Source organism: Solanum lycopersicum, chromosome 12, assembly GCF_036512215.1.
Source record: "Solanum lycopersicum chromosome 12, SLM_r2.1".
Lineage (NCBI taxonomy): Eukaryota > Viridiplantae > Streptophyta > Magnoliopsida > Solanales > Solanaceae > Solanum > Solanum lycopersicum.
Genome location: NC_090811.1, coordinates 8,116,575 through 8,135,127, shown reverse-complemented (window position 1 = coordinate 8,135,127; position 18,553 = coordinate 8,116,575). Strand labels below are relative to the sequence as shown.

The following is an 18,553-nucleotide window of genomic DNA, read 5'->3' as shown; positions in this document are numbered from 1 at the left end:
ATTTGAAGGAACCTCTTAGGGAAACAAGTCCCAAGAGTGAAGAGTTCCCATACCTTATAAATCCTTCAGGATTAATGGAGAAAGCCTTGTTCTTGAGCCTTACTTGAAGCTCTTTGACCTTCTTCTTCAATGGAGTCCTTGGTTAGAGAGTGAATCTAGAGAGAAGTGAGAGCTTTTGAGTTTTGAGAGTTATAAGGTGTAAGACTTGTTTTATGACTTAAATACTTTAATATACATAAAACAACTAATTATTACCGTTTCTAAGTGTTAATTAATTACTTAGCTAATTACTCAACTAATCCCACTTGAGCCATGTAGAGGCAGTGAGATTGGTGTCAACCAATCCACGGACCATATTGGTCAATTGTTGGTTGGGACTGAGGCTGAATTTTTGGACAAGGTGGGAAGGATTCTAAGTGTGGACTCATGAACACCATTGGCGGGGCGTGAGTTCATTGACAAGCTGTCAATTGCACTCATGGTTCCTTGTTGTTTTATTTTACAGCTTTTGGGTTAATTGTTTGGGTCCTCCTCAAGGACCCTTAGGGTGGTCCTTGGGGAGTTGTGCCTAGACATTTTGACCCTAAACACGCAGTAACATGTATTACAAGTATTTTTATAAGATTTAGTCCTCATACGACTCTCCAAACCCCTTGCAAGACCTAAAGACACACTAGATCATTTTCACTAGTTTCCAGACGTCATTGGTCGTTTCTTGACGCCTATGCACTAACACTTCCAAACCAAGTTAGTTAGGTTAGGTTAGGTCTTAAAACATTATTTTAACCCTTTTTAAGTTATTAAACTTCACTTAAAGATCTAGTTTAGGTCATTGAATTTCCAGGTGTTATAGTTGCTTTAAATATTACTTGTACCCTTATGTATTTACTTTATTCACGTTGTTCAATATAAATTGGCGGCACCAATAGAGAATGAGATTTTTTTTGCGTGTAGGTGAAGCGTTTGATAGTTTATTTCTTAAGTCTGTTCAGTTGTTATACTTAGTAGGTATTATAACCTACTAAGTACATGTGAATTGTACTCACCCCCTACTTCTATTATCCCTTAGATGTAGATTCTTGTCAGCATGATACTCATAACGGTTGATTGGGTCCAGCGAATTTCTCTCTTTTGAAGTTGTGGTGAGATCCTGTTTTCCAGATTGCCATTCGACTTCATCTATCATTTCAAGTCCTTAACTTTCCTTTTGAAGACTTAAGATATATTTTTTATTCTTGAATTGTATTATATTCTCTTTATACTTATGTTGCCAATTTTTGGCAAATTCTTTGTTATTTTCTACTGTTTGTGGCCTGCCTTTTCTTCGAGAGTCTCATATGTGGTATTTCTTGAGGCTTATACACCATTATGGGTTTCCCGAGGTATGTGTCATGATGACCTTGACTTTTGGATCGTGACACTTCCCGTTATTTCTCCTCTCCAAAGGTCGATTTATGACCTTAAACAATCTTTTAGATAATTATACCTTTAATTTTATAATATGGATATGTTATGATTCATGAAGACCATTGTGTGCACATCAAAAGATTAAAAGATATGTTTGTGATCTTATCACTGTACATAGATGATATATTAATAAGTGCAACTGACATTGATTTTGCAAAAGAAATAAATGAGTTTTTATCATTTTCTGTTGAGATGAAAGACATGTGTGACTCAACATATATTCTTGGAGTTAATATTTCGAGAGATCGTTCAAAGAGATTGTTATCTCTTTCACAAGAACTTTACTTTAAGAAAGTTCTTGAACGTTTCAATATGAAAAATTGCAAATGTATAAAAGTGAAGGTTTGATCCGGATGATGTACCCTTAGAATCCACATGAGTAGAAATAAATGAGAAAAGTTTCTTCGGTCAACGCAGTCAAAAGTTTTATGTATACTATGATGTATATCAAATCAGATATTTGTTGTGCTGTTTCGTTAGCTAGAATATTAATCCGACCCAATATTGCAACATTGAAATGTAGTTAAAAGGATATTGAGGTATCTCAAAGGCACAATTGATTATTCCTTGTGTTATCAAGAAAATGATCTACAGGGCAAAGGCCACATAAATGTTAGTCGGGAAGGAGATTTAAATAAAAGAAAATCCACCTCTGGATATGAATTATTTCTTAATGATTGCATTATATCATAGAGTAGCAAGAAAAAAGTCATGTATAACCTTATCTACCCATAGCACTTTCATCTAGTGTGAAAGTGAACATGAAATCCACTTCTACACATTAAATGACACTGTATCCCTTAACGGAACTCATAACATGTGATGTAATTCACATTATTGTAATATTGGTTTATGCCTAATTCGTATTGTTGTTAGTTCATATACATATGTTGCTTTTTATGTAGTGTAGGATAAAAAATTTGTCAAACGGATGAAAAACTGGCTATTTTCACAGGTAATTGATCATATTGTCTAAGTTACAAGTGGAGATGAGAAAATTACAAAATAATTATTGTCAAAAGTGGTGATAATAAAGAGTTGTTGTTTGTTAGTTTATATTTAATCATGTATGATTAAAATGAGTTAGTCTGTTTTTAATTACATATATGACTTCTGAAGAATAAGAGTAAATTTCTAAACTAAAAGTTAGATATGAATTGGCTGAACTATCATTTAGTTTCACCATATTTAATTAACACAAGACATACTATATGGAAAAGAATTACAAGAAAACGGGTGCATTTCATTTTTTTCCCGAAAAACGTGTGTTTTTAGTTACTTAAAAAAATTAATACAAAATGTGGCTGGTTGGAATTAGCTCGAGATTTGGTGTTAAAATCTGATTGTCAAACCGGTGAACCATCCATCGACTTTAATAATGGGTTCCACAGGTGTTTATTTGATATATTCTTTAACAATTATACAAGTAATATATCGAGTTTAGTCAAATGACCACGGATTTTGGTGACCCAAGTTTAACAGATTTTGTTCTCTGAACCAAACTACGGTTCACCAGTACGAACCGTCGTTGCATCTCATAGTTCCACACTTAGTCAGACTTCTCCAATATTTCTCCAAAGTCCTGAGTTGCCATTTACGGTCACTAACTACGGTCCGTCGATTGAACGATGAACCGTGGCTGTCCTCCATAGGTCCTATTCTGCATTATTTTAACTTGTTTCCTTATCTAGCCGCCTGAACATCTTTCCTGCAAAACAAACACAACTTGTTAAAACTACTACAAAAAGGCTTTAGACACACAAAACTCTTAAGTAAAATGTATTGAAAATACCATGAAACCACGGTATATCAACACCCTCAATTTAAATTCGTTGTTTGTCCTCAAGCGACGCACTTGTGAGAAATATTGGAGAAAATATTATTGAATTGCGTATCTAAATTGTTACATGAAGACCCTATTTATAGAAACTAAATTGGAAACCTTTTCCAACTAGAATTCCTATTCTTATTCCTATTCTAAGTAAGAAATACTTATTCCTATTCTAACACTCCCCCTCAAGCTGGTGCATACAAATCATATGCACCTAGCTTGTTACAAATGTAATTAATAAGAGGACATGTGAGAGACTTGGTGAACATATATGCAAGTTGATCATTTGACTTCAAAATTTTTGTAACAATATCTCCTGAGAGTATCTTTTGTCTGACAAAGTGACAGTCAATCTCAATTTACTTAGTCCTTTCATGAAGCACTGGATTTGATGCGATATGAAGAGCCGCTTGATTATCACACACAAGTTCCATCTGATCAATTTTGCCAAATTTAAGTTCTCCCAGTAACTGTTTGAGCCAAACTAACTCACAAGTTGCTGTCGCCATTGCTCGATATTCTGATTCTGCACTAGATCGAGCAACCACATTTTGTTTGTTACTCTTCCACGACACAAATTACCTCCAACTAAAATACAGTATCTGGTTATCAAAAGTCTATTAGAGGGTGATCCTTCCCAATCAGCGTCTGTATATCCAATGATATTCTCATGACCTTGATCCTCAAAGAGTAGTCCTTTGCCGGGGGCTGACTTTATATATCGAAGAATACAAACAACTGATTCCCAATGACCATCACAAGGGGAAGTCATAAACTAACTTACAACACTCACGGAAAAAGAGATGTCTGGTCTAGTCACTATGAGATAATTCAACTTTCCAACAAATCATCTATACCTTTCGGTACATCGATACTTCACAGAAGAAGTCAATGAAGTTGTAGAAAGATGAAAGAAGGAGAGAAAGAACAAGAAGAGAAAAAGATGGAAGAGAATAAACAAGAGAAGGAGAAAATTGAAGAAAAAGAAGAAAAGCTGGAAAAGAAGCAAGAAGAAGATAACAAAGAAGCGGAGATCAAACATAATCGAGAAGAAAAAAAAGAGGAGAAGTAGGTAGAAGAAGAAAAAGAAGAGGAAAAGCAAGTACAAGAAGAAGAAGAAGAAGAAGTGGAAAATTAGGTAGAAGATCAAGAAAAAGAATAGGAGAAGCAGGTAGAAGATCAAGAAAAAGAAGATAAGAAGGAGATAGAAGAAGGAATTGAAGTGGATGTGATGGGAATTGTTATGGAGATCAATGGTGATTAAGACAGTTTGTTTTTAAGTGGGTTTTAAGACATTGATTTTTGAATTTGTAGGTTTTTGGTTGTTGATGATAAAGATAATTGGGGATTGAAATGGTTGTTTTTTGGTGGTCGACTATTAAGATAGTTGGTTGTTTAAATCGGTGATTTTTGAAGACTAAGACAATTGGTTTTGTTTTTGATAAATTAGTTTTTGGTGGTTGAATATTAAGACAATTAGTTGTTGAAGTGCTTTTTTAGACAATTGGATTATGTAAGTGTTATTTTTGTTTTGATGGATATTGCTGTCAGTTATCAACATGAAATTGTATATATAAGAAGTACTTCATTTTAGTAATAGGACGTAATACTACATGAGTAAAAGATATAAGATTATACTACTGCATCCTTGTTACACATTTCCAAAAAGCAACCACTGACAACAGACTATATAACATTATTTTTAGGCCCTTCTCTTTTTCTTCAGTCAATATTAACCTTTATTTTAGTTAATCCCTTTCTATTTCGGTGTCTTTTAGAAATCCTTTAAAATGATGCTTCTATTCTTCTACTTCTTTGTATAAAGTCAATAGCAAATCCCTATTTTCTTCGGAGTTTCAAAGCCTTTCTAATATTTGAAATTTGGTAGAACCTTGAAAATTTGATGTCTCGAATCTCAGACTCAATTTTGATGGGCTGCTTGTTGATGAATCATTCTCAAGCCACTTAAAAAAAAGGCATGCACCAATTGCACAATTAAAGAATTTTTGACCTGGGTTCATATCGGTGTGTGAAGTCCTCAAAATAGCTAAATTACCACAATGACAAACGTAAGTCTTTTTGGCATTAGATATTTGAGATGCTTGAGACATAGTTAAAAAGGATGTTTAAGTATTTTAAAATAGAATAAGATAGAGGGTTCATGAATCCTTCTTTTTTTATACACTAATAAAACAAATGTTAACATTGAAAAAATATCATTTTGCACTTTGTTGCCGTTGTAAAATTTGAATAATTGAGTATAGTCACTGTTGATCAAAATATACAGATAATTAAGATAGTCGATACTTGTTCATGTGTTTGGTGTATATTTTAACAACGACAACTACACTTCAACAATATTAAGGTATATATGGGTTGATATGGTGATCCTCAAATGATCTATACTGCACCTACTAGAATATGACGCTTTAATATAGACCATAGCTAGTATAATTTAAAAGAGAGAATGATTAACTGAAATTAAATTATATTATTGAAATCTATTAAATTAAGTTAAAATAAGTCATTTAAGGGTCAATATACATTGAGAGTGGATATAGATGATGTATGAGAAAGAGTTGTAGTTATTTAATCAACATCTTCAATGTAATGTGTGAGAGAACACAAGTATGTTGAGCGAATGTTGATTGTTCAACCTTTTTGATCACCACACTCAATTTGTATGAAATCTTACATGATGTTTTGGAAGATTATAGGTTGCATAATCAACATTTTCTCATACTTGTGCTTTCCCACACAATACATTGAAGATATTGATTTAATAACTACAACTCTTTCTCATACATCATTTATTTCCACTCCCAATGTATATGTGGACCCTTAAATGACTTTTTTAACTTATTTTATTGAAGAAATTTCAATAATATTGTTTAATATTAGTTAATCATTCTCCCTTTTAAATTATACTACTTACGGTCTATATTAAAGCGTCATATTCTAGTAGGTGCAGTATAGATCATTTGAGGATCATGATATCAACCCGTATATACCTTATTAATGTTGAATTGTAGTTGTCATTGTTAAAATATACACCAAGAACATAAAAAAGTAAGTACATGAACAAGTATCGACAAAGTACAAAATTGTACTTTTTCAATGTCAACGTCTGATATTTAAAAAAATCTTTAACGTGTTATTTATCATGCCTTTTTTTATTTAGGGCATTAAAAATAATATGCATGAGGAAAATATACAGTTCTAGTGAGAAAAAAAATATAAAAATAAATGTTTTGGAAAAAATCATTGCATTACCATAAATTTCCATAATTTAATTATACACACCTTACTACACAAGAGTGTACTCAATATAGACAGTGTACAAAATGTATGTCATCAATATAAGATCATAAATAAATTCAATAATTGACATTACATTGACCAAAATATTGGGGTCCAAAATAAACAACACCTTCACATTTAGTAGCTTAGTTACAAAAAGATAATTAGCCAAATCTATCTAAGATTTGTTGTTGTTCATACATGTGGTTTTTTTGTGTCCGGATCTCTTACAAATTGAACATTTGTTCCTCCTCTAGCTTTTGGAATTCTCCCCGACACCCTTGACACGTTTTCTTTTCTTCCTTCCAAGCTTGGTATCGACAATGGGTGCAATTCTTCTGGCAAACACCATTCTGATTCGATAGGGACAACATTATACATTCAGAGTATGCAAGGAGGTATTTTTCAACTTTATATAAAAGCAAAGAATATTCGTAGATGCTCATACCATACTCATCGCCATGCTTCAATCTCAAAGCAGTCATTGCATGAGCACATGATATCTTGACCAAGTTATATTCCCTACAAGAAAATGTCTTTTATAATAGGTCAATAGTGGAAGTAGAACCTGAACCGAACACAGTGAATTGATTTTCATCCCCATTTATGTTCTTTATGTACAAGGAGTCGCCCCCGATTATTTTTTTTGCGATCCTTTCGGCAGCCGACACTATACTATTACCCTTTGATTTAAGGACATATGCATGTCTCTCTCTAAATAATTCTCCAAATCTCTGATCAATCGAATTAAATATGGATGCAACGGGGTACTCTCTCTCATCTATCAATATACCGTTAAGTGACTCGGCAATATTTGTGGTCATCACATCATAATTGTTGCCTGGTAAATGTGATCTGTTCCATTTTTCAAAACCAACATCATGCTCATGGACAAAGACAGCCTCGGGGATTTATCCTTGAATTCCAAAAAATAATTGTTGAATTCCTGCAAAGAATATGACTTTGCCTCGTTGTAGTATAGGTAGTGGGAATCTCCACATTGGTGATTTACCCGAAATTTTCAGTGAGGTGTCTCATGCAATATCCGTGATGAGCATGATTGTAAACCTTTGCAATTTCGTTGGCAATGCTCTTGTGTCTATCAGAAATAAAACATAAATGTGATTCATCGACCACAATATTCTTCAACTTTTCAAAAATAAAAACGTCCAAGATGCATCATTCTCTTTGTACACGACACAAAAGCGATTGGATAAACATGATTCTGCGTATCTTGTGCAACAACACTCAACAATACTCCCTCATATTTACCATGTAAATGAGTGTCGTCGATCGCCATTACCGTTATCATATGAGAAAATCCTCTAATGCAAGCACCAAAAGCTAAGAAGTAATACACAAGTCTATGAGTATCCTTGCTTACCATGATAGAATAGCTAGGACCAACATTAAGAGTGTCGAACATATATGAAAAGTTCGGTAAGCATGAATATCCATGCTCCGCTGTCCCTCGAACCATTTCCTTGGAAGTCACACCTCCCTTCTTACATTTTCAATAGCTTGGAATACAATGAAAAATATTAAAAACAATCCTCTGAATCTCTTTAACATTTGGACCCTTGCTATCGCGATAAAGATTCATACTAAGCGGCGCAATAACTTTGGTCGAGAGTTTTCTATGGCTGTTGATGACATGTTCAACACTGCAACTGTGATCATCAATATATTTGTACACATGAAATCTATCCGAACACTCATATTTTTGTGCCCGTAGAATCCACGCACAAATAAGAGACATATTTCACCTTTAAGTATTTACTACAACTCTTCAATGTAGAAAAATTGAAAGATTTTCTCGCTACTACTTCGACAAATAACAATTGTAGCTCACTCTTGGAACTGAGTGTTTAATTCACGTATAAATTAGTTTCATCTGAGTAAGTATGGTTGGGTTGTGATCTCAATTCCGGTTCTGCTCATCTTCTTCAAAGTGTTTGAAATCTTCCGCATCTATTGGATGATCTTCAACATCCAATGAATGATCATGCCCTTTCATTGAATCATCACCCAAGTTTTCATTTCATTGATCACAAAAGCTCTTATTTGGTTAATCACCCATGTTCTCATTTTCATCGTTAAAAGAATTCGTTGATTTAGTCGGAGAACTCACAATGACATTTATCCTCAACATAGGCCTAGAGCCATCAACAACAACATCATCATGTACAAGATCACATGCCTATTATTCTTTATGAATGTGGGATTTTCCCCCTCCCATCATTTGATAGCTTATCACCAAGTTGCCTGGCTCACAAGATAGCTCACTGGCCTCAATTACACTTTCTTTAATATCGTCATATGAACCATTGCGATGCAAGGCAATAGGAATTATAGTCTTACTAAAAGATTTCCAAAATCAGCTTTTGGGAGTCTCCTCCCATGCTCCCATATATTCATCACCACCACCAACATATTCAACTACTGCCATATGTAGACTACATTGATATATACTAGATTATGATATTGGTATCTAGTGGTCGATGACTGGTATGAAATCTGCACAAAACGCAAATGAACGATAATGGGTTCAGATCAAGATCTAAATGGATAAAATGTATTTGAAGTCCTTATAAACAACTAAAGATGATCTAAAAACGAGTTATGAAGTGATTTTGGAAGATTTTTGCAAGCTTCAAGAATGGTGAGATTTTTTTCTTTGAAGCTATTTGAAAGAAAATGGTGTAAAAATAGAAGAAATTACTAGAATGATGATGATGATTTCACCTGTGAAAGCTAAAATATTGTCGAAAAAATCGTCGGAATCAGCTAAATCAGCGGCAAAAAGGGGAGCATTTTGGTTTCTTCGTAGAGAGCTTTTCTCCAGTAAAACTTTTTAATAAATGAAAAAATAAAAAATAATTTAACATTTGTGTTGGATGAGTAGGGACCAAAGTGTAGTATCTAAAACTTGAGTGTAGGGTATTGTATGTTTTTGGAAGAATATTCAGTAATGTCATATATGGTGTCTAATGTAGCAATTTTTGAGACTTTTGTCTAAATATTCAATTATGTTTGAAGAGTGACTATTTTGCCAATTCTCTCGAATTACTTGTAGCCAATTTTTACCATTGTTTAATAAAACCATCATAGATTGTTAATATGTGCATTTCTTTATTGCAAAAACATTTCTCTATGGCATACCCAAAATATAAGGCCCCTGTCTCTAGATGATTTTGGAATGTTCAATTTAGGCAAAATATATGTATTGAACCCTAATCTTTGTTTCAAATTTTAACTCTGATCTCAAACTTTAATTGTGCAAAACATGCATTTTAACTATCCAACTTTTAAATAATGAAACATGTGAGTCCTACCTGGAGAAATGCGTGTTGTGCACTTGTTCTCCGCGTGTTATGAGTGATTTTTGAGGCCCACAATGGTAAACAAATGTTGAAATGATAATTATACCCTTAATGAATCCCTTTTATATATATCTTTATTTTTGAAAATATTTTTTTATGGAAACTATTAAGTTAGTTTTTTAAATAAAACAAATGAATATTAAGGCAACTCGATTACAAGAAAATTCTGAATAAGATAAGATATTACCAACGAAAACAATAAACAGAAGAGCAGAGCCGTGAAGGAACCCAGAATGAGTTGAGGCATTACCAGCCATTTTCAAATACACAGAAGTTGTTATTCTTCAAGAACTAGTACGTTTAGAGAAAGCGAGCGGATGACCCATGTTTTCCAATTCCTGAACAAACCCAACTTCCCAGCGATAAAGAAGCCATTTTTTTTCTTTCTCTCAAAACCCTCCCTTATATTTCAAATCAAAATCTCTTTTTTTTCTTCCTCTTTCAAACCAAGATTTTTCCCTTTGATTCACAAGATTTTGATTGTTTAACCTAGTTATGGTTTGAACTTTTGAGAGACAATAATATGAAACTAAATTGAAATTGATTTTGAGTTTTTTAGTTCTAAAATTGATGTGTAAAATATTTAATTAGTTAACAGTCATGAGTTGATCACTAAGGCATGTTGGAGCGTTTGCATATCACACTCTTTAGTTGTAACAATAGCATGTTTATTTATTTAAAAGTTTGATAGTTCAAGTGTCTGTTTATACACTATGAAAGTTGGAGGTCAAAGCTAAAATTTGAAGAGTTAACGGTCCAATATATGTTTATGCCTTCAATTTATATGCCTTAGTGATGAGAATTTTGTGTGTGCCAAATACATATTTATGCCCTTTAACTCAGTCTCATTTCACATTTATACCCTCCAACTTTGGGTGTGCACATATAGACAATTAAACTTGTATAAAGTTGAATAAGTTTACACATTAGTCCTATGTGACACAATACACATAGGACACCACGTAGGATGCAAATTGTCATGTAGGATATCACATAGGACGTGTGTCTGTTTTTTCAATTTTATACACGTTTAAATGTCTACTTGTGCACACTCAATGTTGGAAGACATAACCATAAGATGAGGCAAAGTTAAAGGATATATATTTATATATTATGCCTTTTTAATAATGCATGGTATGTGTGTATCAAACTCAGAATGAGATAAGCTTTCATTTCCCCCAAATTCATTTTGCAATGATCCGAGAATTTCTTATCTCTCCTTTTGTAGATCATATAATTGTCTTTATCCTTGAGCTCAATTTAGGGCCCGTTTGGATGGGCTTAATAAAAGCAGCTTTAAAAAAGTATTTTTGAAAGTGCTGAAACTTATTTTTAAAATAAGCAGTTATGCGTTTGGATAAAAGTGCTGAAGTTAAAAAAAAAGTTGTTGATGTGTTTGGCAAATAAGTGCTGATAAACAGCTTTTTAAATCAAAATGTCTGAAATACCCTTAAAAGCTGTTAACATAATAAAAGTTAATTAATTTATATTTTACAGCCATAAATAATTATATTTTGCTATCATTCACATATTTCTTTCTAATCACAAATTATTTATAAGAGGAATATAAACTTATTATAGATTTTAAAGATATATAATTTGAATAGATCAAATAACGATTTAGATTTTATTTTAGTTTCATCCATAGGTAATAATAATAGTCTATCATTCACATATTTCTTTATTATCACAAATTATTTATAAGAGGAATATAAATTTTTATTTAAGTTATATGTGCAACTTATTTTACATTTTAATAATATATAATTTGAATAGATAACTTGAAAGATTTAAGATTTATTTTATTTTCATTCATTAGTAATAGTAATTGTCTATCATCCACACGTGAAAAGGGAAAATAGATGAAAGAGATGTTAGAGTTATGTGTGTAATTTGGAGATTGTATAAAAATATTAAGGGTAAAAAGGTAAAAATGTGGTCAACTTAAAACAGCTTATAAGCTGAAAAAAAAGCACCTCTACCCCAGCTTTTAACTTTTAGCTTAAAATAAGTTTTTTTTTTAACTTAAAATAAGTTATTTTGAGGATTGACAAACAACTAAATAAGTCAAAAACCAGCTTTTAAGAGCCTGTCTGGCTCAGCTTAAAAGCTGGTCAAACTGACTTAAAAGCTGGTTTTTGACTTATTTAGCTGTTTGACAATATTCAAAATAACTTATTTTAAGTTAAAAAAAAACTTATTTTAAGCCAAAAGTTAAAAGTTGGGGTAGGGGTGTTTTTTTTTTTTAGCTTATAAGCTGTTTTAAGTTGACCACATTTTTATCATTTTGCTCTTAATATTTTTATACAATCTCCAAATTACCCATATAACCCTAACATTTCTTTCTTCCATTTTTCCCTTTTCACGTTTGACATAACAACTTCAGAACTTTTATCCAAACGCATAACTGCTTATTTTAAAAATAAGTTTCAGCACTTTTAATAGTACTTTTTTAAAGCTGCTTTTATTAAGCCCATCCAAACGGGCCCTTAAAGTCAGTTTGACCAACTTTTAAGCTGAGCCAAACAGACTCTTACTCCATTAAGAGGATTGAGTTTCTCCATCTCTCAGAATCAAGGATTCGACACATATACAACAACAACAAACCCCAACGTGATTATTTTGTTTCCATTGAACCATTTGTATCTATATGCATCAGGATCCCGATTAACTGCACCCAACAAAAAAGGAAATTACATCCATTTCTTAACATTTTGATAAATATAAAAAAGAATAGAGTAATTGGGATTAGTTTGTTTCTTACTCATTGATGACAATATCAATGACCAGGCCAAATAATCGATTAGTAAAATGCCTGAGATTGCCGGAAGAACTTCCTCCTCATATCCCTCACATTTTCTTCTCTACTCATGACTCAATGATCATCACAACTCAAAGAAATAAAGGTAGAAAATTATCAAAACCACAAGTATCCTAAGTAAACTTTGATACTTTATAGCCTTTTGGGAGTAAACTAAGGACTTTATAGTAGACTTCTTGGCCTCAGATTTTTTAAGCGCTTTTCTTTCAGAACGCTTTCTCTTTTCTGCCTCTTTTTCAGCCTTTTTTTGAGCGGCTTTCGCCTCTTCCTTTGATGCAATCCTTAATGCTTTCTCCTTCGCAACATGATCCAATGCCTCTTCCTTTTCTCGTCTTGCTTCTTCTAGTTTCTTCACATCTTCCTTCCTCAAATTTTCAAGTTCCTTCAACTAAAAAAACAAAAAAAAAAAAACAGTTAAGATACATACTAAAGTTGTCTTCAAGTACTCGAAGACTATCTTACGATAAACGGATGTACAAAATGAAGTCGGAACACTAGCAATATACTTAACAAGGAGTGGAAACAATATTAGGTAAAAGCATATATTATATGGGATTTACAACTAAAAATGTGTGACTATGGTAAAACTTAAGGAAATGTGTACACAACGTACAATTGACATTGCTAATTAGAAAAGGATATTTGATTCATGGGCAAAGTCAAAAGTTTTATTTTGCCATTTATATGACTTTGATTAGTATTTAATCACTCTTTTACATTGTGATATTGTTCCCTAGTTAAAAGCTATAGTAATGGACAAGTACGATGCTTAGGTGGTTTAAAATTATTGGTGAACGTATCACAAAAATGATAAACAAATACTCAAGCTAAGGCGCAGATATTTAGCCATTTCTACGGAGATTGGAGCCCATATAAGTGAATACAGTAGTATAACTCTTAACTTGTCTCCTCCAAGATGCAACCGTTTAATAACGTTGTGTAACTCAAACAACTCCAGATTAATTAAAGAATCCAAAACTCCAAGAACATTAAAAAAGAGTAAATCAAGTCAGTACCTTTTGCTTCTCTCTTAGTGCTTCTTTGCAGGCTGCATGGTACATTTCCATAGTTTGAATTGTTTGCAACTCTAGTCTTCTCAGCTTTTCTTCCATTTCTTTCTGGAAAAAAAAATCTAACATGTCAAATATTAAGATTCCTCAAGAAAATGAGATAATGTTGATTTCATATATATATATATATATATATATATATATATATACATACATACACACACTTACACAGTAATTTCAAGACAAAAGTTTCTTTATGATGTTAATGAATGTGTTTTTGAAAGTCCAATTGATTTTAAGTCATTTTTTTTAGGTGAATAACTCTTCAACTACCCAATTTCACTACCTTCCACTAACAACTTTAGTGATAGTATGTATGGACCAACTTCGTGGACCACAACTAGTCCACCAAATAGCTTGTTAAACCCTACAACCACGAGTTTCAGTTAACTCTTCACCTCGATTGGATTGTGCCATATTAGATCAAATTATACATTAGAATCAATGATTTGATACACCAAATCACTTTGCATATCAATAAAAAATTCAATTGACTAAGCCAATAATGCTTAATTAGCTAGTCTGTTCAAATGATCAGTCATACAGGGACTGGGACATAGCCCGAATTCTCACAAGGTAAGTAGTGATAAATAATGGATACGCGAAAGCTTGATCCAACAATATGGAGTGACTCACAAAATAGAGCTAGTATTTATCTATACTCACAAGTCACAACAGTAATAACTACTTAAGGCTAGACCGATCCAAAAAACAGAAACTAATGAAAGAATAACAACCATAAGCATTACAGGATCCGGATATAATGTCGTACACTACATAAAAAATGATCTTTACTGTCAATTAGTTAATGGTAATAGCTTAATTGCCATTAAAACATCTTTTTAGTGACATATAACACTCTTTGTTAATGTCCCTTGAGACAATAGCGACACTGAATCCAATGACAATTAAAAATGATAACCACTTTAATTTCTTTTGCAAAATCAATGTCAGTTGCACATATTGATATATCATCTATATACAATGATAATATCACAAACTTATCTTTGAATCTTTTGATGTGTACCATTTCACAAGAGTCACTGGGATGATAGCCAACATAGACAAATCAAATATGTTCATTGCTGGAAATGATGAGCAGAATAAGCACCTACTCTTAAGAATCACACATTTCCTAGTAGTTATATATTTGGGTCTGTCACCATCTTCTAAGAAATCGAGTAAATTGGAATGTTAACAACTCACCGCTATAAAATATATCGCTCATAGGATCAAGAATGGCTATGCTAAGATGATACCGTATTCTGGTAGATTACAAATTATTACTGTATGTTTTATTCTCCATTTATAGCTTCTAGGGAGTTGTGTTCATTCCTCCTCTAAATGTTATAAAAGAGGTTCATACTGTAAAACAATATGGTGGCGTGAACATTGAAAAATGCAGAATCTGGAACATTGCCTATACGGGCAAACTCTTGTGGCAATTTCAGCAAAATTGGAATCACTGTGAGTCAAATGGATTCACGGATTGTATATGACGTAAGAGATTAACATCTTGGTGCATAGACCCCCTAATGACTGTAGTTGGTGCTCAAACAAGCTCTATTCTTTAAAGAATGACATGATAAATTGGTACACAAATGACATGTATATTCTAACTAGCTACTAATGGAAGCTATTCTATAACTAGACACTGTACTACACGAATTCATTCTCTGTCTAGCTGTACAGGGGAGGTTACTTGCTAAAGCAAGACTTAGACACTTGAAAATACCCATCAATACTAATGACTGTTGCTTATGCAATATGAAGGCTACCCAAACATCACTACATTTATTTGCAGATTGTGTTTGGACCAAACGGTTGATAATTGATCCATCAAATTGGCTGGGAAAACAACTTCAAACTGGTGAAGTGAAAACTGTTTTGGAGCGAACTAAAAGGAAGTATTGGAAGCAGTTCGAAAAGGAGATTGTGGCAGCCACCGAGAGAGAAATTGTTACTACACTTGAAAGGGTAGGAACCGACTACATTCAAGCACTTGAGTGTATAGACCGAAAAAGTTGTGATACAGATTAAGAAGGATATTGTGGAAATATTAGATCTTTTAAAGACTGGAAGGAAAGCTCATAATTGCAGCAGTTTGATTTATAGGCTTATATGTAACTAGCTTTATTATGGATGCCTAATTTTCCTCATAGCACCCTTCATAGAAGTTGGTTGTGAGATTAGGTGCTCCTTTAGCTGTTTTTGTTATTTGTGTGTGTTGGTTATGGTAACATTCACATTAGTTGTCAAACAAACATAATCCTCCCTCTTCCTTGTTCTTGCATGAAAAATTTGTTATGATTTAATATGAACTCATATTTAGAAGTATAATTTCTGTTTTTTTGGTCTATTCTAGAGTCTGGTGCAACTTATAATAAAGATGAAATTTTCGCTACTACTTTTTTATATATATATTTCTTGTTTTTGATGTAGCTTTTGTGGTGTTGTTCATGGGATTATATTTGACGGAGTTTCTAATAGATATTTTATCTTTCATCGTTTTTGTGAAATCTATCAAAGTGCAGAGGTGAAAGAAGTTTGAAGCTTACAATTTTATCGGCGGACAATGAATTTTCTTCACAGTTCTGTTCAGATAGTAGAAACTCATTTGCGGAATGCATATGATCAACCAACCTTGTAGGACCAAAACCAGACAACCTCGTAGGCTCTCCAACGTGTTTGCTGTCCATAAAATTCATAGATACTGAGGGACGATGAGAATGAACTTCACTTCCTAAATTATCATAGCAATCCAGGAACAAAGTAGTATCTGTGCTCATTCTATCAGAACCTGAAAATGAATTATCAGCTTTTGCCACATAAACCTCATCTGATGTCTTGTTGGTTGATATACTCACCCTCGGAAACGGAGACCTGTTTAATTTCCACGAAATGTCATGTATCAAACTTGTTGGATTACAGTAGGACGTTATTGTTGTACTATGACTAACCTCAAACTTACAATCTACACTTACATTAAATTCGTTGCATCAAAGTTGGAATTGCGTTGTGGTGGGATACATATGCTAGGATTCGAGGATTTTCGTTTCAACGGATGAGAAGCCATTCTTGTAGAACTGATTTTCCCTTTGGAAACTATGTAAACATTGCAAAAGCTTGGTGCCTTCTTCATTACAGTATTTGCAACATCACTTTTAGTGAAAAGTCTGTCATTATAATGTGAAATTTTAGTATCTCTAACATACTTTTGCATAGATATTACAACATACTCAGTATAGTCCCAAAAAGCGGGATCTAAAAAGGGTAAAGTGTATGCAAACCTGACTACTACCTCAATGGCAAACGTTTGCATATATATTAAAAAATTTAAAAAAAATAAAAAAGTACCTTGAAATTCCATTCTTTGATGGACAACCAAGTATCAAATTTTGAACTCTATAAAGTGAAACATAGTCAATAAGGGACTTTGCAATGTCTTGACCTTCAAGTATGATTAGATCATAATCTATCTGAAAATTTGTGTAAAAGAATAATGTCATAATATTATTTTCATTTTATTCTAAAATCTTATTTTCGCGAAATAAATTAGTTTCTCACTTCTTTGAAAGAACAAAAGACGCGAAAAGGAAGGAACAAATCTGTACATTGGCTATTTGAATCTTGTGCAGTTGATGGATCATTGCCTCCTAATACATAAGAAAACACAAATCCAAAAAACAAGGACATGTACATTATGATTTGAAATATAATTGATCATAAAAAAATCAATAAATCATTTTTTTTATTTATACCATTGTTATATGTTGGAGATTGTGGTGCTGATGTAGTTTGAGTTTGAGGAACATGAAGTAATGTAACCTTTTGGCCTTTTGTAAGTACATTTTCAGTAGCCCATCTAAGTGCATATTGGCTTCCTTTATTTTTATCAATGGCCACAGCTACCAATCTTTCTTCATGCAATCCATGTAGGCTCACCATATTCAAAAAACAAGAAGATTATATATATATTTTGAGTAGAAATGAGCAAAATGAATTGTAGGTTGATCAAAATTGTCAAGAATTAAAGAGGGGGGAATAATGTTCCCAACATGAATTTGGAAGAAGAAAAAAATTGACCCTAGTTGTTGTCTTTTGTTTGTCTTTCTACTTTTGGTCAAATCAATAATGAAAACATAATGGTCATCAAGAATTCTCTAAACCTTTGCCTGATTAGAAGGATGACCATTCTTGAATGATTTGAAATGTTGAGTTTTTAGACAACATTATTTATTTTCTTGGGTTGACTTATTTTTGTCCTTTAAATATAAGTTTTAGTCTCTTAGGCTAAAATACTCATATTTGATCTTACATAAATTGACTAAAAACTATCGTGGGTATCACATGTCACTCATGAGTCATTCTTAAAACAATCATAAAAATTTAAAAAAAAAAATTGGTTTCCACCTGGTGTTTAGTATTAGAAAACTTACATAAATATATTATAACAAAAAAATATTTACCATTTATAGCAATAACATTTCTTTTCACTTGATCACTTATAATTTATTTGTAATACAAGTTTAATACATATTACAAAGATAAATTTATTATTCAAATATAATACAAGTTTTAATGATAGATTATACATTTATCACACATTTTAATACACTTATGATACAATGTAACAATTTTTTACCAAACAAACATAATATATTTCAAAAATAATTATAAT

General features: G+C 32.5%; 1 protein-coding gene across 3 annotated transcripts; it reads right to left on the bottom strand.

Moving 5' to 3' along the window:
• Nucleotides 1-12,426: 12,426 nt before the first annotated feature.
• LOC101260905 (U-box domain-containing protein 35-like) lies at nucleotides 12,427-18,009 on the bottom strand. 3 transcript variants are annotated; one of them, XR_002026302.3, is made up of 8 exons: nucleotides 17,634-18,009; nucleotides 17,440-17,528; nucleotides 17,230-17,351; nucleotides 16,857-17,048; nucleotides 16,431-16,755; nucleotides 13,819-13,920; nucleotides 12,746-13,190; nucleotides 12,427-12,652 (listed from the first exon to the last, which is right to left on the bottom strand). XR_002026302.3 is itself a non-coding variant. In XM_019211333.3 (7 exons), exons 1-7 carry the CDS (start codon nucleotides 17,818-17,820, stop codon nucleotides 12,867-12,869), a joined length of 1,341 nt encoding a protein of 446 aa, XP_019066878.1. In that variant the 5' UTR covers nucleotides 17,821-18,009; the 3' UTR covers nucleotides 12,665-12,866. The 3 variants fall into 3 exon arrangements, 1 of the variants encoding a protein (XP_019066878.1); XR_003244764.2 differs by having other exon boundaries at nucleotides 17,487-17,528; XM_019211333.3 differs by lacking the exon at nucleotides 12,427-12,652 and having other exon boundaries at nucleotides 12,665-13,190.
• Between the last annotated feature and the right edge of the window lie 544 nt (nucleotides 18,010-18,553).

Bases quoted from the DNA above. Each gene is read 5' to 3' on its own strand.
- LOC101260905 (XM_019211333.3), bottom strand. From the start codon at position 17,820: ATGGTGAGCCTACATGGATTGCATGAAGAAAGATTGGTAGCTGTGGCC. The intron at 16,756-16,856 runs GTAAGTGTAGAT...GAAATTAAACAG, and splicing joins TTTGATGCAACGAATTTAAT to GTCTCCGTTTCCGAGGGTGA. The intron at 13,191-13,818 runs GTACTGACTTGA...TTGTTTTTTTAG, and splicing joins CACTAAGAGAGAAGCAAAAG to TTGAAGGAACTTGAAAATTT.